We start from the raw sequence: 22,860 nt of genomic DNA, 5'->3' as shown, positions 1-22,860 counted from the left end.
CAGGGATGAAGAAAAGGGTCTCACACTGAGGAAAATGTGCAAAGGCCCTGAGGCAGGACATGATATATTTGGAGTAGAAAAGGCAAACATAAAATATGGGTCCTACTCATGAGAATAGAAGCAAAGGTTATTTGCTAGGCATCACTGAAGTAAACCAACAGCACAAGAAGCGACCCTCCCCCTGAGGTAAACTGTATGCTCTCTATTAGAATTTTGTTGTTTTAAAGATTGACTATAAAGAAAATTACTTTAGAACCACATATAATTCAATTTACTATGTAGAGTAATGCTAAGATTTGGGCACTTTTAACTATGTATTCTTTTTCATTTGTTGTTTCTTTCTACCCTGACTTACTGAGAATTGAGGGAATATTTTGATGTACGGGAGTGTTTAGATCAGGGACTTCTGCTGTTGATCAGTTGAACAGCCTAGAAATGACAGAGAAAATCTTATCCTGTTTTCTTGGCTGAGGTTTTTGTGTGGGTGTGTGAGGTGCAGCTGCACTGTTGGTTTCTTGGCAGTCAAGACAGGGCAATTCTCAGTGCAGTTCATCTTGAAAAGAAAGAAACGTTAAGAGTAAAAAGGCTACTTTGAATGTATTAAATTCAGCGGAAAGCACCCAGGGCCTGAACCTTTGGCTGATATTCTAAGTTATTCGGCTAAATGGATACAGCAGCCTCAGGCACATGTCCAAGCTTATGGCAGGAACACATGAAGGAGAGAAAAAAAATATCATATGTAAATTTTTAAATGAATTTTTGTTAAGTTTTTATTAATGATTTATTTGAGCTTTTTCTTTAAAGAACTCCATGAAAAGGCAGATTGTGAAAAACAAGCTTTGCATAAGTGAATTCGTAATTTTCTGTAGTTTATCAGAAATCTTTTCTCAGATATGTTTTTATACAGATGGATTTCCAGATCTGCTTTTATTGCTCACTTGTTTTCTTCACTTTTCTTTGACCTTTTCTGTGGTATATAAGCATTTTTCCGCCCCAAACCCTCAAGTCAAGTGCAGACATTATGGAGCTCTTCATTTTTCAAGCACACTTTTATCCTTTCCTTTGAATAAATTGTCATTGTCCTTGAAGCAGAAATCTGAGTTGCTTCTCATGTTTAACTGCTTGCTTATATCTCCACTATTATTTAATATTATTGTTCTCAGAGTAGCATAGAGTCAGGTCCAAAGGTCAGTTGGCCTGAGTTCAGATCAAGTCTGGCTACTGACTGTCTTGGTCCTATAAACTTCTCAGTTTCTCATTTCCAAAATGGAGAAAATCATGTTAGTGCCTAAGTGTTGTGTTTTTTGTTGTTGTTGTTGTTGTTGTTGTTGTTGTTTACGTTTTAAAGGAAAAAAATGCATATAAAGGGCTTAATTCAAAATGTCTAGGAGAAGAGATGTTAACTATCATTTTCTTCATGATGTGGGGCTAGTCTCCTTGAATCCATTACTCTTATGGGAGATCTCATTCAGTCTAAAGACCATCTGTGTGCTGGTGACTCCCAGTTTATATCTCTATTCCTAATGTCACTTTTTTTTTAAGCTCCAGATTTATATATCTGACTGCTTCTGTATATCTACACTTAAATATCTACTATATAACGTCTAAAAACAGAACTCTTGATCTTCGTCACCTGCCCCTACTTTCCTTCCCAGTCTGTTTGTCCCCATTATTATCTCAGTCAGTGGCACCAACCTCCTTACTTTTTTTTGGCTTTCCTCTAGCTACCAACTCCTACATATTTCATCAGCACATCTAACAGCATTATTGCCAGAATATGTCCTGAACCTGACCATGTGTCACTATATTCTCTATTAGCAACATAGTCCAAGGCAATAAGCTTTTTTGCTTGGACAGTTATGAAAAAATGCTCTCCTTATTTCTTTCAGTTTTCAGTCTTGTCTCCTATAGTCTCCACGTTTCGAAGATTTTAAAAACATAGATTATTTTTACCCTTACCTTTTTCTTATTGAAATTTAAAAAATATCTAGAATTTTTGAAAATCCACTATAAACTGGCCCCTCTCACTGCTTTCTTCCGATCTCTCAAAAACAGCTAATTCATTCCTATCTTAAGGCCTTTACACTAGATTTTCCCTTTGTTTGGGATACTTTTTTCTCACATTGTTCCAGTGTTGGCTCCTTGTAATTTTCACATCTTGGTTTAGATAAAAGCTCCTCAGAGAGGAGGCTTGCCCTGATGTCTTTCCTTCCTTTCTTAATAGCCGATCAGTATCTGAAATTTTTCTCCCTTTTTCTTCTTTCTTTTATAAATTGTCCCTCCCCACTCCCAAAATAATTTTAAGCTCCTGAGGGCAAGGACTTTATTTGTCTTGTTTACTACCATATGCCCAGTGCTTAGAATGGAACTTGATGCTTTATAGTATTATGTGAGTGGAGGGCTAAATTAAAGAGTGATGAATAAATATATATCTGGTAAGTTTTCTACAATTAGAGAAATAATGGATTACTTCACCCTCTACAAACTTTTCATAGATGGTTATTTTAGAATTAACCATGCTAATTTTTATCTCTTTAATGTGTTTTCTCTGTTCTAGATTGTAAGCCCTTAAGGGTAGGAGGTATATCTCTATTGTTCCTAGCTTCTCAAAGAATGCTAAATACCATTTTAGTACTTACTATTGATTGAATAGAATTGAAAAATTCAATCTAATGTCTTTGTTTCCTCTGAAGTTATAGTAATTATATATATATATATATATATGTATGTGTGCATATATAGATGGATAGAAATAATTTATCTAATTTCTGAAAACAGGTGTGTATAAAATATGCCTTCCCCTTTTATCTTTTGTAGTTCACAATTGGACCCTTGATGATACGCTTCAGTGGTTGATAGAATTTGTTGAGCTACCCCAATATGAGAAGAATTTTAGAGACAATAATGTCAAAGGAACAACACTTCCCAGGTGAGGCTTTATTATCCAAATGTAGTTATTCCACTCGTGGAAAATTATATGCTAGATGTTATTTTTCAATGCTAAATCTATAAATTACTTCTATAGCTAAGATCTCAAAGGAAATATAAATATATCCATTCATTAATTTTTTAAGGTATGAATTTGCAAGTTTTAATCAATTTTTCTTGTCTGAATAATCAAGCTCTTTAAAAAATTTAGACTCAAGTAATTTTGAGAATTAGAAGACGGGCCAGTTATATCTTTTTTAGATAACATCAAAGGGCCAATCTCTGACCACCTGGTAAATATAACAAACAATATTTGATACAGCTCCACTGTTGTGAAAAGGTCTATTTGAATGGATTAACATACAGATTCTTCTTAATTGGTGTTTTTTAAATAATAATAACTTAATATTAGTGGCTATAAGGTAAACCCCCAAAAAACAAAGTTTAATAAACAAAATGTAAATAATACCAACCATTTTTAAATGCATATTACATAGAAGTACTCTGTATTATCTCATTTAAGCTTCATGGTTAAAATGAAATATTATTATTATCCCTGTTTTACAGATTTAAAAACCCAAATCAGAGAGAAGTTAAATATTTTTCCCAAGGCAGCGTTTGAACCCAGATAGATCTGATACCAGAGTCTAGGATGCTAATTTCTTCTTTAGATGTCTGGAATTAATTGTTACTAGTTTATTTAATTATACTTTTAAAATCTCCATTAGTTAATAATCTTTCAAGATTTAAAATGTTAAAATTTGTAATGATTCTACCAGAACTTGACCCATATAAAATCACTTATGTTTCATTCCTTCTTGGATTTTTTATTATATCAGAAAGACTAATCCCTTTTCTACCTTCTATTATATGTAATGGAATATGCACATTATATGTCTAATCAATTTACTTACATACCCTATTTAAACGAGTGGCTTTTCTTGCTTTGAAATTTGTATTTTGGATCAAGTTGAAAGTTTTCATATTTCCCTTAAATGTATTCTGAACATCAACATCAGTATTTCTGATTTTACTGTGCATATGACTATAGTGATGAATTATGGGGATGAGTCAATTCAACAGTTGTGTATTGAGTTTCCTTTATGTTTATAGTACAACTAGATGCTGGAAAGAAAACAAAAATAAAGTATGGCTTAGTTCTTGCTTTTAAATAAGACAAGTTTCTAAGTTATAACCACATAGGATAGTAGAGCATTAAAATGGGATTAGAGTTTTTTGAGTTATATATGCTACCCTGGTTATGAAGAACCCATAGTATTTTTCTTATGTTGTCTTTTGGGAAGTGTCTTTATATAAATATCAACTTGAAATAGTCTGCTGAATGTTTTGCAAATAACTGTTGTAGCCACTTTTTTTCTTTTGATTAAGTAAAGGTTATCAGAGACACCTCAAATTCTGGTAGAATTGTTGAGATACTGTCACACACTTAATCAAGATCAATTTTTAAAAATAGTGAACATGTTCCTACAGAAACAAAGTTATAAATGTAGAAGCTTTCAGGTCAGCCCACTGGAGCCTTTTTGAGTGGAGGAGAAAGGAAAGCTGGAATATCATTCATCAGGCCTCTCCTGTATGATAATTTACAGGGGCAGTATCAGTTCATTTAAACAACTTACAGAGCTTTTGTAGGATAATTATGATATGAATTATTTATAAGAACATATAAGAAAATGAAATTACACATTTCAGATGTACACATGCTTGAAACAGTTCATTATTATGTTTCCTCCCTGTGACATCAAAATATTGTTACCTCTGGAATAGGTAGCCAAATTATGTTAGTTTTATGTTAGTTATAATGGTTATCTTAAGCCTTTTATTGTATTTTCTAAACTCTGTAATTCTTATTACCAGAGCTTATCTAAGGCTCTCTTCACCTGATACATGCCTCCTCATTCCTTTCAGACCTGTGTGAACTTCCCTGACATCCTCACCCACTCAGGTAGAATCACTTCCACCTCTGGGCTCATATTGAACTTTGCATTAAATTCTGTTACATAGTTTCCTTTTTACTACATCTCATTGTCTCTCTTAAAATTAGTCTATTGATAGTGTTGCTATGAATTCATTCATGCATCCATCCATGCATTCCTTCATTATACAAACATCTATCAAGCATCTACTTTTGCCAAGCACCATGCTAGTTTTGGGGATATAGAGATAAGTCATAATTTTTGCCATCAAGGAGCTTGATAAATGTCATTTTAAAGAAGTAACAGGAACATACACATAAGGTACCTGTGGAGAAGATGAAGGAAGGCATTAAGTAAAGGGAAAGTTAGAATTCTTTACTCTCTAAAGTATTATAGAAGCCTCATATGAGTTCCTGTAACTTCTTCATGCTCAGAGGTTCTGATATCTTCCTAAGTAGAATATAGTGGTTCTGATACAGTCATTGGAATCATACTATTAGACTTTGTGTTATAAGATCTTTATTGGCATCGTATTTGGTTATCAAGAAATCTTAGTTGACTACTGGGCCACTTGGATTTGAAGTTCAAAACAAAGTGATTTTATTTCCTTATTTTACCTGTAGGGGGCGTTTGGCCCCTTTGGCCCCCTACAGTCTTTCTTCATTGCTCATAAAATGGTTAAGTATTTCTTATTACATAAATTCTTCGATTTACTCCCCCATCCGGTGATAACGTCTTACTTCTCACTTACAACTTCAGCGATCTTTGTTTAATTTTTGAGCAGTTTAAACATTATAATCTAAAGGTATAGACTTTTAAGATACTTTTAAAGAAAACATGATCTAAATTGAGAAAAAATTTTAAAGTCTGCTGTTGATTTTCTTGTTCTTTGTGAAATGATAGTAAATTGTCAAAGGTAATTGTGATTATAAAATGTTTTGAATTTGATAAATTCTTAAATCCTAATAAGTTATAGCATAAAATAACAGAAAACAAAAATATCAACCTAGCAACTAAATTATTAACATACCAGAATGTTTGTACAGTTAAGTTTGCACTGAAAAGATTTTTGATACATGTAATATAATACACTATTAAATCATACATAAATGAGTCTTACAGTAATCACTAATATGTAAAGTATTAAACATGTTGCTTAAATATTTAAACTTTCATACTAGAAATATTTTCACTTAATATATTTGTATTTTTTAAATGAACAGGATAGCAGTGCACGAACCTTCATTTATGAGCTCTCAGTTGAAAATCAGCGACCGGAGTCACAGACAAAAACTTCAGCTCAAGGCTCTGGATGTGGTTTTGTTTGGACCTCTAACACGTTAGTATTCTCTCTCACTGAGTGTGATGCAAAAGGATAATCGATCATGTTTGTCATCTAAAGAAAGAAAAAGTAAGAAAGGTAGTAGTAGGCCTCTAGGAAGAATCATCTTTTAGATGTAAAAGAAATGTAATACTGTCTTAAAACAAAAGATTTATAGGGTGAGCTTTTTGTCATTGAAATATAGAGTGAAATTTTCAAAGCCGATTACTGACGTAAAAAGTTATAAACGCTATGTTAGTTGATAATTCACAATTAAATTTCTAGATTTAAATTTCTAGATCTTTGTAGCAGTTTTATTGTTGATCTTATTATAGCTGAAAGTTCACTGAAGAAACTCTTTTTAAGAGTTCGTGCAAACTAACCATCTTGAGGCATGAAGTAATAGAACCTAACTTGATTTCATTAATCTCCAAGAAGATAAGTTTTTAAATATAGAAAAAAGCAGAGACCCACTTTGAAACATTATAATGTAACAGGCTATCCTGGCAGAAAAACAAGGTGGAGAATGTTGTCTGATTGTTCTTAGATTGTTTTGAAGAGGAACATTTAAGAGATTGCACTGTCATAAAGAAAATAAACCTGTATTTATTTAATTTGAAAGGAATACTTTTTCCCAGAAGGAAAGTTTAATATGTTTATTTAATTTAATTTCAAATATCAGAAAACTTTGGGAAAAAGTTTGAAGAGTATACATTTTAGAGGAATAATGTTTTATTTTTCAGAAGCCTGAAAAGGAATAACAAAATTAATATATGAAAAATGGCTTCCACAAATTACAAATTAGGAAACTAATATTTATTTTACTTCAATTCTTGGAGTTAGGAGACTTGCAGGTTTCTCTGACACTATCTTGAGAGTAGCTCTGCTAAAAAAGGGTTACTGGAGAGTTGGATGGATTCCATGACTTTGCTGGTGGTTCTTTTTTGGCACAGGCTAAAAGAGCAGCTGGTGAAACAGCTGGAACTTCCCTTTGTGAGGGTTGGTGGAAATGCACCATTGGTGGAAATTACGAACCCTAGGAAATAGAACACGACTGAAATGCCGAGCGTTCCACAGAGATGATACCCTTTCCAACCTTTCCCTTGTCCTCAGTTTTCGACTGGATCTGTAGGGGTTTGTCTTCTGTGAGATCCTAATTTTTTCATATGACTGATTGGTGAAAATAGAATTAAACTATAGAATTTATCTCTATATACAACTTGGTCAGGAGTATTTATATTTTATTAATCCAGGAACAAACTACCCTATTAGCCTAAACAATATATTATTGTTTGAAAAGAGACCGAACTAGTCTCAAAGAATGTTGAAAATAAATGTTTCAATAAACAAACCAGCTAAGTTAATGATGCATTACTTTTTCAGTGTGTTTGTCTTAGAATTATTTTTTGAGTGAATGAGCCCTACAGTCAGAACACCCACGTTAGATTTATAAAAAACTAGCACTGTCAAAAAAAAAAGCAGAGATACATTTTAAAGGCGTTTTCACTGAAATCTTTTCCAGTTTGTGGTACTTACTGTAGTTTGAGATTTGTCCATCTATTTATTGTTATTTCTGGTGATTATATTTCAATCTGAACAGAGCTCATAATTTAACTAGAGCCTGAGCCGAACCTCTTAGTTTGAGCCAGAAATAAAAATAAATCCTTTTGAGACTTCAGTCTTGTGTAGTTCTTTTCTTCCACTGTAGGTGAGGGAGTACGCTCTACCCATGTGCAACCCTGAGGGGCTCTGACATAGAGTATGCTGTTTATCACACTGCGTAAGCACATATGAACCTGAGCCTTGTAAACATGAGAACTTTCCATTTCTGTAGAGCTCTTCATCAGATTTGCAGAATGTCTTCCTGCTTGGAGGCCAGTTATCTCTTTGGAACAAAAACATTTTATTGTATTATTTATCATTATGTCTCCTTCCAGAGAGCCCCCTGAAAATTAATAAATAAATTAATAAAGTTTCTAATAAACTAGGAAGTTATTTGAGTAGCGAATTCTGTGTTTTGTGTCACTGAAGATGGTAGGCCCTGGCTCCTTACTCTTTGCTTAGAAACAGTGCTGGGGTGGTCACTGTCATGCCTGGCCTGGTAGGGTGGGCAATCCTGTTCTTTCCTTCTAGTAACCCAGATGTCTATGGCGAATAGTCACCTAAAATAATAACTTGTTATGGTCGTTCAACCCGTGGTTTCTCAACCTTGGCACTATTCACTTTTTGGGTTGGATAGAGGTTAGGGTGGGAAAGTGATTGCAACATCCCTGGCCTCTAGACACTAGTAACAACTCCCCTCACCCGCTCCACCTTTCCAGTTGTGACAAGCAAAAATTGTCAAATGTCTGCTGGGGGAATATCTCCCTTGGTTGAGAATCACTGATGAATCCTAATTCGTTATGTGGCCATATGCTTGGGGAAGATGCTTTTTGGTGAATGATTAGGATTCCCATTTGTGTATCAAAGCATGAGAGCTGCCTAAACTTGACTAAAGGAAAGGAGTTGGAATGATGAAGGCGATGCTCTTCATGACGCCTTTTACCTGGAGGACTGTTCTCACGGTACATGATTGGAGCTGCCATTGCATTTTCAGGGGTCCCCAGGACTTTTGTCACTACCTCCTGTACCAGCAGAGGTGTGGTGCGTTGACACGGGTTTATCTCTGTTCTTCCTGTATGTCTACTATATCGGAAGGTTATAGTAAGCACATTGATTATTTGAAGAAAGAATTTTTAAAAAGCTCGGGCTTACAAATGAGAGGAACATCTTCATATTTGTTTTGTTTTTAGATACCTGCTACTTTTTTAAAAAGTGCCTCTGCGTACCGAGATTTTGTTACATTCAAAGATTAATTTAATCATCTATAATTCTCTTCATAGGCCCTCCTCATAACTGGATGAAGGATTTTATCCTTACAGTTTCTATAGTAATTGGTGTTGGAGGATGCTGGTTTGCTTACACGCAGAATAAGACATCAAAAGAACATGTTGCAAAAATGATGAAAGACTTAGAGAGTCTACAGACTGCAGAGCAAAGTCTAATGGACTTACAAGAGAGGTGAGTAAAATAAGCGATATGTCTTATTTACGTAGGAAAATACAATTTCTGGAAATGTAATATAGGCGTGTATGTACAGACTTATATTTAGGTTGGTACACACATCAGGAATATATATACACTTCATTTCATATTTTTATGAAAGTATTGTTATAGATTTTTTTTATAAAGGTATGCACTGGGAAATAAATGAGTAGTGACCAAAAGAATAAATAATATATAGGTGGAATTATATGTATAGTTGTTATATTTTTAACATGATTTAAATAATTACTTGTTTCTTAAATGTCTGTTTGCTGAGAAGAGCATTTCCCTGCTATCCCTATATTTTGAGCTCAAGATAACCAAAATAGCTGTATTTTAGGCTACCTGAGGTTTTTGTTACCCAAACTTAAGATTAATATAAAATGCTGCAAATTTTGTTTGAAACATGTATCCTGTTGCTTATACATACTTATTCTTCACCTAAAAAATGAAATTTTGGAAACCTTTGTGAGGCTTTGCATTTTTATTGTTCTATGAGGCTTGAAAAGGCACAAGAAGAAAACAGAAATGTTGCGGTAGAAAAGCAAAATCTAGAGCGCAAAATGATGGACGAAATCAATTACGCAAAGGAAGAGGCTTGTCGACTGAGAGAGCTGAGGGAGGGAGCTGAATGTGAACTCAGCAGACGTCAGTACGCAGAGCAGGAATTGGAACAGGTATTCACATTTAAAGAAAAGCGTTAGGATATTTGTATGGCTACTCTGAGGAGTGTTTCTGCTTTTGTTCAATCTCTATATTTATTTCCATTGTATTCTCTTCTTTAGTTAATAAAAGAATCATTTGTTCATATTTTTAGCATTGATCAAAGTCTAGACAGCAAAATAACAAAGTAGTAACTAAAAGTTGCCATCAGTTTCACTCATTCATGAAATCTTATCCTGTGCCATGTTAATTATCGTGAGCAAATTTAAAACATTTATTTTTTAATAGCTGTAATATGTTTCAGTAAAATATATCTAATATTAAACTTCTCTGCAAAGGTAAAGAATCTCTATTAAACATCCATTTAAATCCTGTTAAATAAATGGTTTTAGAACAAAATCTGCTGAAAATTCTGAGGTTGTCTAAAAGATGTCCTTTCCAGTATCTGCCAGTACTACAAAGGCGAATATGGGCATTCAGGTATCATACAGTCTTTGAAAAGGAGAGTGGGGTGATTCTGGGAGAATTTAATTATAGGCAGATGTATTTTTCTATTCCTTCTATAAAAAATTACTATCAACTTGTTTGCTTTGAAACAGCACCTATTTATTATCATAAAGTTCTGGAAGTCAGAGTCTAAAATAGGTCCACAGGACTGCATTCCTTCTGGAGGCTCTAAGGGAGGATCTGTTTCTCTGTCTTTTCCAACTTGTAGGGGCCGCCTACATTTCTTGGCTCATGACCCCTTCCTTCATCTTCAAAGCATGTCACTCCAGCCTCTTCCATGGTCTCATCTCCTTCTTTGACTTTGACCCTTTCCTTACTGATTAAGGAACTGAAGGAGAAAATCAGGGTGAGAAAACTAGCTCGAGGTTAGAGAGTGACGCACTTGTAAGGCAAGGTCAAGAACCTAGGTGTTCCTCTTCCCATTTTGCTTTCTGTGTTGTTCCCCTCTCAGTCAAGTGCTAAATAAGACATAAAAGTTGTGTGATGAATGAATTTCAGTTTCACCTCCTGAGAAAATGTTCACCGTGCATCACTATTTCCTCTGTTTGTTATTTTTGACTGAATTCAGCCATCTCTTTTGTTAACTGTTAATTATTCTTTCTCTCATATCCCAGACATCTGTTTTATTAAATATTATTTTACTCTTGTGAGAACTCTCTGCCTGTTCCCACTGAGACTTCTAACTCTTGATTTGTTCTGGGTACTAAACTAAAAAACTTGTTAGCTTTTTTCCTGAATGTTGCAGATAAGAAAAAGCAAATCAGAAAGCAATATGAGAATTCTTCTATAGAGGCACGATCTGGTAACAGTATTTTACAAGTGAATGTCTCACAGTGAGGGAGAAAATATAAAAGAGCACCCAAGAATCACTAACATTGTAATCTGAGGTTTTCAGCATAGGGACCTTACACTCAGTAGATCCTAAGATTACCATCATATCATGTGCCTGTACAAACATTAATAATCCTAATGAGATTGTGAGTCACTAATACGTGGCTTTTAAGAAGAGAAAGGGTATTTAAAAAGAACACTGTCCAATATGATTATAGTAATAAGAAACACAATTTTGTGAATGTTTGTGTTTTTATTCATATCGCAAATGGTTTGCTCCTAAATTTTAATCTTCACAATACATATGTATTATCCTCATTTACAGATGAGATATGTAAGGTTAAATGCCTTAATTCGCACAGCTATTTAGTGGCAAAGGCAAGATATCCTGTCTTATTCCAAAATCCATGTTTTCCCCTAATGCTATTAAAAGCTTTGTTTATACAAGTTAGTTTAACTAGGAAATTAATTTACCTATTTCATCACATAATCTACAATTCCACATAGTTTGAAGCATTACTATATCTTGTCTAGGGATAATCAGTGTCTCAAAATTAGAAGGCAGGAAAATCTGGTACATATTTTATATAGTGTTATTTTCTCTAAAACAAAATCTTTAGGGCGAGTAGTAGTACCACTTTATATTTCGTGTGGTTTAAATTCTTTTCACATAAGTTATTTTGTTTTTAAAGTCTGAAGAACCCTAAAGTCAGGACAAGTCATAGTACCCCTGTTCTACATGAGTCAGTAAGCCTAAGAAAGCAAAGACCTTGCTGAAAGTCACAGGGGTAATACATGATAAAGTTGGGGCTAGAATCCAAGTTTTAAGATATTTAGGCTGGTTTTTTTTTTTCTTTCTGTCATAACATGTTTTTACTTATTGCTGTTTTATTCCTAAGAACAAAAATTTTTTAAATTTTTCATATTTTTAAATAATTTAATAATTTATTATTTGTAAAAGCTATTAATTACTTGATTTTCACTGCTATTATTCCCCTGTAACTAACAAGGCAATTCAAACTAAGAGTTGGAATTTAGGTCAAATGATAAATTTAGGAATAATAGCAGAGAAAGCAGTTAAAATAGTTGCTATTGCTGGAAAGTCAGATTTTTTAAAATTTTGAGACATTATTTGACAGTCAACCAAAACATTGTTCGGCCTCAGTTTATGCTAGAAATATATCAATTCCATGTCAAATATGTTTATTGAGTTCTTTTGTGAGAAATAAATTTGTGGATATAATATTAAGGAATATTAAGGATATAATATTAAGAAACTTGAGTGCAAGTTCTTTGGATTTTCTATACTTCCTTGACAATGGAAATTATATAGAAATTTTAGCTTTAAAGTCTTGTGAGAAGAAGGGCCTGTAGCCCTATACTTCGTGGTGTTACGTGGACCTGCGTTTCATAGGACCTGAGCTCAGATTCTCTTCTCCGGGGAGATTAGCAAGGACGCCTCACAGCTTAGCCAAGCCTCTTATTAAACACAGTGTTGCCCCAAGCACGTGGCACAGTGAATCATGTCAGAGAAATGTTGCTTAGGATTTGTTTTCAGAGAGTAAGTGCTGTCTTACCCTTGCTTTTAATGTCTTCTTATAAAAATTGTCTACTAAGTGTCCCATTGTGAATTTTTTTTTTTAATTCTTAGAGTTTTAAAAAACTTTTCTATATAATTTTTTTCCCTACAGTATCTGACAGCTATTCTGTTTCTTTATCAGCGATTTGTATATAGTACTCTTCTTAGTGTAGTCTGGCACACGATAAAGTTTATTTAAATAGGTTGGATTTGTTCAGATCAAACATTCTTTTGCATGTTAGCTTAGGAATTGAGTTTTAGTAATCTTATTTAGCTTTGAGGAAAATTAATCTGCAGTTATGGTGTTCCCAAAGCAGGATCCTCCATAGTTCACTCAGCACTCTGTCTGAAGATCTTGAGCATATGTACCTAATTCCATAAATTCTATCCTGTGTCTTTACATAACTTTAGCTTGAATTCTTGCTTGTTGAAGTGAATTATTCCTGGAATGGGTCGTCTCTTCCTTCTGTGTCCTTTACTTAGGGAGGCTTTCTTAAGAGTTTTTTCCTTAGCATTTAATGCCACTTCACACACTAAACATTTTAGTTTTCTCTTTATTATATGGCTCCCCTAAAGGGCAGCTGGAAGAAAGACTTTGACACTGAAGGCTGTGTATAGTTTCTCATGGAAAAATCAAGTAGACTCTCAGTCAGATTTACTTTCTCAAAATTTATACTTGGTTCATAAATGCTGATTCATGTCCTTTCTGGTATATTAGAAGCAGTGAGTTAAACAGAAATGGTACAAGACACTATAACAGGCAGATGTATTTGTAACATTGAGAAATAACTGGCCATAAAGAAGACATTATGAAAAACTTCAAAAAATGCTATAATTACTTTAAAAAGTAAGTGTATAGTTAAGGAGCTACACTAAGGTTTTATGAGAAATGTGATCAGCTTTAGTTTGTATATGTCCTGGATTTTTCTCTCTCCGTGAGTCTGGCTATGATAAAATATAAAAAGTAAAGATTGCAGCTTATATATATAAGGGCTTTACACCTGTGCTTAGTGAGTTTAAGATGCACTTAAAACGTCAGCCTTAGTTTTAATGTTAAAAATATATTGTTTTAAACTTTGTGATTTAAAAAGATATTTACAAAGAGCATAATTAAAATGGCTTTTCCTCATAAATTTGGTACTAAAATATCTCAATTTCTTTTAAAAAATTTAATGTAAATATCTTAAAGAATTTCTCTCTCTCTTTCCCCCTTCCCCTCCCTGCCTCCCTCCTGCCTAGGTTCGAATGGCTTTAAAAAAGGCTGAAAAAGAATTTGAACTCAGAAGCAGCTGGTCTGTTCCAGATGCACTTCAAAAATGGCTTCAATTAACACATGAAGTGGAAGTTCAGTACTACAATATTAAAAGACAAAATGCTGAAATGCAATTAGCTATTGCTAAGGATGAGGTACTCTGTTATATTTCAAAATTTACTAAATTTCTAGAAGGATTAACCAATTGGGATAAAAAAGTGTGAATAAAATTTTGTTATTGCAGAATCTTTTCTTGAATTTGAGCTTATTACATAAATTGACGCTCATAATCATAGGTTATATAGTAAAATGACTTTATTTAGAGAAGTATATACCTTTCAGAATGACCTCAGTGTCATTTAAAAATCATCTCTATTGTTATTATCATAAATGTTTTATACAGAGCTTTTCTCCTCCAGGTTGCTGCTTCATGTCTGATTCAGGTTAGTAGTTACTAGAAATTAATGTCTGACTTTATTAAATTGTGTGAAATAAGATTGTCTTAATCTGATTTCTAGCAAAAAAAAAAAAAAGCTCAGTTCATTCACTAACACCTCCATTGCAGTAGGATATAATGTCATTCTGTTAGTTTTAGTAGAAAAATTCTCTAGAACAAAGTTTTGAATTATTGATTTGCTTAGGAAAGCATGCTTTTTCCCCCCCCTCATCTGTTTTCTCTTTTGGAAAATAGGACTATATGTTGCCTAATAATTCTCCATTGATTTTATGATTATTAATATATTCAAAACAAAATAAACTTCATTAGTATATGTGTGTTTTTCCCCAAAGCTAGCCTCGTTTTTCTTTCCTTTGGTTTCTAGGCAGAGAAAATTAAAAAGAAGAGAAGCACAGTTTTTGGGACTCTGCATGTTGCACATAGCTCCTCCCTAGATGAGGTAGACCACAAAATACTGGAGGCAAAGTAAGAATGTTATTTTAGCTATTTGTTTATTTCCGTTGTGTTGAAATGTGTAATTTATGGACAATTTATATTTTAATTTGTCATTTTATCATATATAATTACATAATTTATATACTAATTCTAAGAGTACGTAATTTCTTCTTGAAATTAGTTAATTGCCATGATCTGCTCATGTAGTTGCCTTTTTTCAGTACCATATTAAAGACTCTTTGAAACAACAAGTAATTTACTTCCTATATTGGCTTTTCCAGGAAAGCTCTCTCTGAGTTAACAACTTGTTTACGAGAACGACTTTTTCGCTGGCAACAGATTGAGAAGATCTGTGGCTTTCAGATAGCCCATAACTCCGGACTCCCCAGCCTGACCTCTTCTCTTTACTCTGATCATAGCTGGGTAGTGATGCCCAGAGTCTCCATTCCACCCTATCCAATTGCTGGAGGAGTTGATGACTTAGATGAAGATACACCCCCAATAGTGTCGCAGTTTCCTGGTAAGTTGTAGGTTCAAAAAAGAGAGTTAGTACAGTTTTTAAAATAACTTTATGCCATGCCCTTTGTAGATCATTTACTTTGAAATCTATGATAAATATTTTTTTCATTCTTTATTTTCTCTTTTTGTTGTTAATAATAACTTGTATTTACTATTTGAGAATACTGTATGAGTGTGTGTATATATGTACACATATATTTTACACATATGTAATAACACATACATCATACATGCCAAACCATTTACACGAATGAAGTGCTGAGCTTTGAGGAAAATCATTCTTTCAAATGACAGCTTAATCTAAACAGTAAAAAGCGAAGATCAGGAGACCTTGGAAACCTGAATTCCAGTCTTAGCTCTGTCACTGATTTGCTGTGTGACTTTGAGCCAGTCTGTGATTTATTTTAAATTGAGTTGTCAATCCCATTAGGCATGCTTTTTAATATTTTGTTTTGATTTTTTCAATTCTGTTTTTTTATTGAAAGAGTATTAACTCATGAAGCATCAAATTGATTTTTCTTTATACAAAATTTAACTGTCTATTTTAGAAAATCTTGTATATTTTTTTGTTGCTAGAAAGTGGAGCTCCTCTCAAAGGTGGTTTTAATATGTGCAGTTCCCATTATGTCCCTTTGTTATGCTCTATTCTTTGAAAATTTTTATATTGTAGAGAATACATTTTGGTAGGAAATGGAAATTGAAATATTTTAGATTTTTTAAAATAAATTTCAGGATTTATTAATAAATATTTGGAATTTTTATAAAGTTATGGTTTGAATTTAAAATTATGTATTTCATATATTAGAAATCATTTGAATAATTCTTTACCCTTATTATTCCCTAACCAATTCATTTTCTCAAGCTTTCTGACCTTTTTGAACAGTATGGCTTAAACAGGATTTCAGGGAATGGAGAGTAGAATTTAATCATTGATTGGTTGAAAACTTACGTGGAAATTTTAGTCTTTGAGACAAAATCATGATGTATGAGCATCTTCCAGATTGAATTTTTCTATTTAAATGTTACAGTTTTTATGAAGTTATGATTTAAAAAGGGTTCTAATTTTTTAAATAATTTTATGAAATAATGCTCTAAGTTTGCAAGTAAATAATCAGTGACTATGTGATTTTGTTCATTTCTGTGGTGTTAATTCCCTGATTTAATGACAGGCAAATAATGCAATTTCGGGGAGACAATAAACTTGTAAGAGGACAGACTGTAAATGTCATGGGTGCTGCAGGTGTGCGACTGCACTTCTTTCACTGGCCCCACGCTGCGAGATAGTGATGGCTGCAAAGTTATATCTAGATAAGGGCCAGCTCTACTGTTTGAACAACGTCAGCTTGTGTGTGTTTGAATTATGTGCCTAAGCTTGCCAAATGCAACACTGATTCATAAGTGTATAATTTTGCTTGAAAACTATAGCTTTTTAAAGTTGCAGTTCCTCCTTACAGTACATAATTATTCAATATCAGAAGTGTGCGTGAAAGTGTATTCCGTAAATTAACTAGATTATTTCTTTGTTGTTGTTTTTTTTTTTTTAACAACTGCTTTTGGGGAAAAGATATCCATATGTGCATTAAAACACTTAGCAATAAATGTGAATAATTATCTTAAGTTTTCAGTGATTGCAATATAGAGAGAAATTTGAACTTTTAAGTAGGAAAAAAGTACAAGAGTTGATTTTAAATTTAGTATGCTGTTTTAGAAATGCTGAGATCAAATTTTTTATCTCTGAAAAATAACTCGACTCCTGCCAAAGATTATACTTTTAGAGCTCTGCCTCCACCCAGTGGCACAATAGTAATACTCTACTCTGCTTAGTTATAAAAGCATGATTTCTGGACCCGATAAATAAGAATCTCTTGGCAGTAGGATGAGGGTCTAAGATAGGATGAAGGCTCTTCATTATATACCCTCCTGAACAGTTTTAAATGTGTACCATGGGTATGTAAATTATATAAGTGTGTGATAATGACAAGGAAACATACCTGTAGCATGTTAAGAATAAAATAACCTTCTAAAACTATACATACACAATATAATATTGTCTTTTTTTAAATTATGTGTAAAGAAAAAGAAAATATTGAAGGTTAGCTCGGTCATGGTAGTAGAACAGATGATATTTTGTTTTCCTATTAGTACTTTTATAGGACTGCTAAATATTCATGGTGGGAATGTAGTAGCAATTTATGTACTTAAAAATCCTGGAAATAATATGCTTACCTACTACAAAGGTAAATAGATTTTAAGATTTTGCTTTATTCATTTCTGTGTTTCTCTGAAAGAAACCATTACAGATACACCTAAGCCACATTGCCTCCCCTTTCTCCTCGTCTAAAATTGTTTTTCATTCTAAAAAGCCTGTTATACTTTTATTACACGCGGATATATCCGTAAGCAATAGGTACTATTGTTTGTTTAAAAATTTACATAAATGTTATTGTTTTGCAACTTTTTACTCAAAGCATGTTTTAGAAATTTTCCACGTTTATATATAGATTAATTAAATTCCTGTAACTGTTTAATATGAGTTAGCCATAGTTTATTCATTTATTGTAGTAATAAGCCACAGTTTATCCATTTTTCTATTGAGATGGTTCTTTCTGCTTTTTGCCCTTACAAAACAATACTGCAGTGAGCATCCTTATCTTTATCTCTATGTGCATAGCTTTGAGAGTTTCTCTGCGTGGACACCTAGAAGTGGATTGCCGAGTTGTTGGGAAGGCACCTCTTACTAGTTAGTTATTGCCAAGCTGCTCTCAAAATGGTTCTATCAGGTTATACACCCACAGTAAATAAGAGTGACTGAGAACCTCCACAGTAGTTCCAGCATCACTCACAGACCTATTAGTTCTTATTCTGATTCTCTCTGTTTTTGCATCTGAGAATTTTGTCTTCTTCCTTTCAAACTCAGCTGTGCATTTTAAAAGTATTGTTATTCATCATATCGAATTTATTCATCATATCGAAGTGTTGGAGGGTATTTAAAGTGTGTTGTTGTGGTATTGGAAAATGGTGATCAGGTAATCTTTGACCACCATATTACTAGAACCAAAAATCCATATATTACTTACTGTTTTTGGTTGGTGATAGCAAAGGGAAATACTTTATTGCAAAACAAAATTTTATCTTCTCTGCCATAAGAATATAGTTTGCAAAATAGGGTCATATTAAATTGCTATGCTTCTGTATGTAATTATTGATATCAGAATGAAAATTATCTCAGAAATAAATGTTTATGTAGTGAACTTTAATGTTTTATTTAACTACTCTTATAAATAGCAGGTGGGGTGGATGTCTGCCTTGATTGGGAAATAATAATATCCTGAATGTATCATAAAATGTATTCACATTATATAAAGGAAAGCTTGTTACAAGGTCAAAGTGCACTGCTTTTTAATCTTATGTGAGTTTTATGGTGTTATAACTGTATGTGGCCCTGTGTAGGTCTCTTCAGGCAACAGGGAAGAAAGACTCTCAACTCCAAGTGATATAACTCTAATAAAGGGATTTGTACATTTTTCCAGGCAAAATATGTGGCAATATATAAAAGAAGAAAATTTTTGGAAAAGATTATAGAGCCGTGAACAATTTTTAGATGTGATCTATTTACTGATACTCATCTTTGTTATATTCCTTGTTAGATTGTTTAGAATTTTCCTCATAAACTATTTACTTCTTCTGAAAACTTCTTTATGAAATATTTTTCCATCTCCGTAAGTAGTACTTATTTTTCCAAGCACTGAATCCTGATTCTGCTCAGCTCTTCTCATCATACCTACAGTCATGACCGAACTTGACTGTATTTTACTGCATATTCCAAATAACCAGTGACTGATGAGAATGACTACAGCATATACTGAGAATTACAGAACTTAATTACTTGAAGCACATTGGACATATCCTTTTAGTATTTGTAGGATATTGTTTCTTTGGCAAAGTGAGAACATCAGACTACAGATTTCTGTTTGAATCATTGTGATTCACTCAGTAAAAATTTATTGCGCATCTATGTTTTGCCTGGCATTGTGCTAGTTGTTGAGATGCAGTGTTAAACATGATGCACAGTTATCACCTTCATGGAGTTTACAGTTTAATAGAGGACAGACAAGAGCAATGTTTTGAGATAAGTTATGTGATGGAGAAATATACTGTGGCACTGCCATGTGAACACAAAAGAGCAAACACTGACCTCCAACTTGGAGGGTTTGGGAAACTTCCTGGAGGAACTGCCATTTAAGCAGAGACCTGAAGAGAGGTCAAGGGAGAGATGGAGAAAGGAAGCATGGAGGCAAGAGAGAGAATATTATATTTCTGGGAGCTACAAGAGGTAGTTTCTGTAACAGAGAAGAGGGATACTAGTTCCAGAATAGAGGCTACATAATAAATAAAACATTCATTCTAAGCCATCTTAAAGCATTTGACTTTAATTCTAAAAGTAATAGGGCGCCATTTCAGAGTTTTAAGCAATAAAATGTCATTTCTTTTCCATTTTAGAGTGATTGTGCAATATGGAGAATAACTTGGAGGAGAAAGATCAGTTGTTAGGCTGGTACAGTAGTCCAGCATAATACAGGATGGTGGAGATGGAGGGAAGTGGACAGATTTGGAATTAAAAACACTTTATTGTTAACTAGATATGGATTACGATGGAGGAAGAATCAAGAATGTCTGTGTTTCCAATTTAGCTAACTGGGTGGGTGGTATTGCTATTTACCAAGATAAAGAGCACAGAAGGAATGGGTTTGGGAAGGAAAATGTCGAATGCAGTTTGGGTATCTGTGGGGCATCCAAATGTCCAGTAGGTAGTTGGATGTAGGGTTATAAAGTTTAGGAAAAAGAATAAAGCTGGAGTTACAGATTTGTGCTTCTGTATGTTGCAATGATAATTGAGTCATGGAAATGAGTGACATTTCTTAACATGTGTACATGGCACAAGAATAGAACAAGGTCTAGAACAGAACTTTGAAGATGACTAACAATTAAGGGGCAGATAAAGGAAGAGGTGAGAATGTGGTTAGAGAAGTCAAGGAAAGGACAAAGTAATAATGTCGAGTGCTGGTCAGATGTCAAAGAAGGATTGAGATATTGAATTTAACAACAAGAAAGTAGATCGTGACTTTGTTAAGAATAGTTGCAGCAAAATTATATGTAAGTACTTTACAATTGCTTTGGTGAATGAGTGAAGATGAAGTAGTGGATAAAGTAACATAGATAATTCTTTTTCATAAAAGAAGAAAGATGTGTCAGCTGAAAAACAGTCTGAAGGTGGAGATTTTTTGTTATGGTTGTTATTTATCTGTGTTTTAGAGTTGTTTTTTTTTTTTTCCCAGCATTGATTTTTAAATGCTGATGGGAAATAGAAGATGAAAAATAAATGCAACAGAAGGGATTATCGGCAGAGGACGGTCCTTTAGCTTGGAGCAGAGAATAGGACACATACGTGGAACAGAATGTGTGAACTAGAAATATAGAAACGTGGTCAGAATCTAAATTGATATCTTTATTTATAATTTCAAAAGGAACAATTCTGAATGATGGCAAGACAAGGCATGAGGAATGGGTCGTGGTGAAATGGAGTAGAAGTACATGTCTGGTGAGAAGAGATGAAAACCGTAATTGGTTAAGGCGAGAGACGGGTTTTAAAATGAGATTGGTCAAGTTGATGAAAGGTTGGATGGATTGGTAAGAAAGAGAATGACTGGGAAGTGACTAGTGAAGTGGACGTGAAGTATTCACATGGCTCACTACGGTGAATTTCAGAGGAGTACGTTTCATGAAAGGGTGTAGGAGTAAGGGTTTACACACAATGTCGGCGAGTGAGAAGGCTACCAACCCGAAGTTCTGATGCTGCAGTATAGGAGGTGTGCAGAAACGCTCAGCTTCAGCTTGAGGAGGTGGTTCTCTGGAGAGCCGTGCCTCAATTAAGGCAAAAAAATAGAATGTCCGTTGAATGAAGACATTAAGCACGTGGGGGAAGTTTGTGTACCACTGTGTGGGTCTGCACTGAGACTGGTAATGGAAACAAGATGATCTAAGACTCCTGGTTAGTTCTGCAATAATCAGTGTTCAAGAAACAAGTTGTAGTCTGACCTCTGCCCAACTCACTTTGAGACTATGTGTGTAGTATTCAAATGACCTTTGATTTAAAACTTCTTGAAGTTAAAACAATTGCACTATCTCGAGATATCTGTTGAAAAATCCAATCTATTTTTTAATGATAATGTTCTTTTAATGTTAAAATTTATTTTACAACAAAGTACAGATTCCTTATGCTGTATTGATTTTTAAATTCAAGGATTTGTTGTCTTTGTGTACATTTTTAAGTCTGTGGTTAGTGATGTCAAATTTTATATTAAAGCCTCATTTGTTTATGTTCATTTCTGTTTATTTTTAGATCCGCTTTCATTTTTTGTTGCCTTTCATTTTTATTTCTTTCCTGAGAAACAATATTGGTGATGGAGGATGGTAGTAATTACACAGTTACTTACTTCAATAAAGGCCGATTAAATGGTGACATGTTAGTAACATCAGTTATCTTTCGTGTGTGTTTTTGGTGTGTATAAAAGGAGAATTGGATTTTGTGAGCTTTTTTATTTCTCTCTGCTTGGTTTTCAGGGACCATGGCTAAACCTGCCGGATCGTTAGCCAGAAGCAGTAGCTTGTGTCGCTCTCGCCGCAGCATCGTGCCGTCCTCGCCACAGCCTCAGCGAGCTCAGCTTCCTCCCCATGCGCCTCACCTGCCACACCCTCGGCACCCCAGCCACCCCCAGCACACGCAGCACGCGTTGCCTTCCCCTGACCCAGACATCCTCTCAGTGTCCAGTTGTCCTGCTCTTTATCGAAACGAAGAGGAGGAGGAGGCCATTTATTTTTCTGCTGAAAAGCAATGGTACTGGCAGTGAATGAACTACATATGTTGGACTGGGTGTGGGGGTTGGGAGTGGGGGATAGGAGTGGTCTGTCATGTTAGTTTTCTGTTGCTGCGTAAGAAGTTACCGCGAACTTAGTGGCTTCAGACAACACCCATTTATTCACTCTCAGTTTTCATGGCAAAGACCAAGCTTGCTGTGACTGGGTTTTCTGCTCAGGGTCTCATGAGGCTAAAATCAAGGTATTGGCTGAGCTTTATTCTTACTGCCTTTATATGAGAAACAAAACCAGAGGGAATGGGCTGATGCTCTCCATGATCCCATGTAGCTCTCTCATTTGATTCTTTAGTCGACATCATCATCAAATATTTTCCATACATAATTGTTTCATCTACTAATGAAAGTACATTTTATGATCAACAAGTGATCATTATAGCCTATTCCTAAGGAGATAGTCCATGTTTTGTATTCTCAT

At 34.1% G+C, this 22,860-nt stretch overlaps 1 protein-coding gene across 2 annotated transcripts in view; it reads left to right on the top strand.

Moving 5' to 3' along the window:
* STIM2 (stromal interaction molecule 2) overlaps positions 1-22,860 on the top strand; it is a 113,771-nt gene that overhangs the window by 85,071 nt on the left and 5,840 nt on the right. Inside the window, exons 4-12 of one of the 2 annotated variants that reach the window (XM_039848754.1) lie at positions 2,818-2,929; positions 6,086-6,201; positions 9,066-9,243; positions 9,767-9,944; positions 14,087-14,254; positions 14,519-14,542; positions 14,921-15,021; positions 15,273-15,511; positions 22,132-22,405. In XM_039848754.1, the coding sequence (XP_039704688.1) occupies positions 2,818-2,929; positions 6,086-6,201; positions 9,066-9,243; positions 9,767-9,944; positions 14,087-14,254; positions 14,519-14,542; positions 14,921-15,021; positions 15,273-15,511; positions 22,132-22,405 (1,390 nt within the window). The remainder of the gene's footprint in view (positions 1-2,817; positions 2,930-6,085; positions 6,202-9,065; positions 9,244-9,766; positions 9,945-14,086; positions 14,255-14,518; positions 14,543-14,920; positions 15,022-15,272; positions 15,512-22,131; positions 22,406-22,860) is intronic. The other variant, XM_039848755.1, reaches the window with a different exon arrangement.

Source organism: Pteropus medius, unplaced genomic scaffold (assembly GCF_902729225.1).
Source record: "Pteropus medius unplaced genomic scaffold, Ma_sr-lr_union100, whole genome shotgun sequence".
Classification (NCBI taxonomy): domain Eukaryota; kingdom Metazoa; phylum Chordata; class Mammalia; order Chiroptera; family Pteropodidae; genus Pteropus; species Pteropus medius.
The sequence above is the reverse complement of the archived record's forward strand: the minus strand, read 5'-3'. Positions and strand labels throughout refer to the sequence as shown.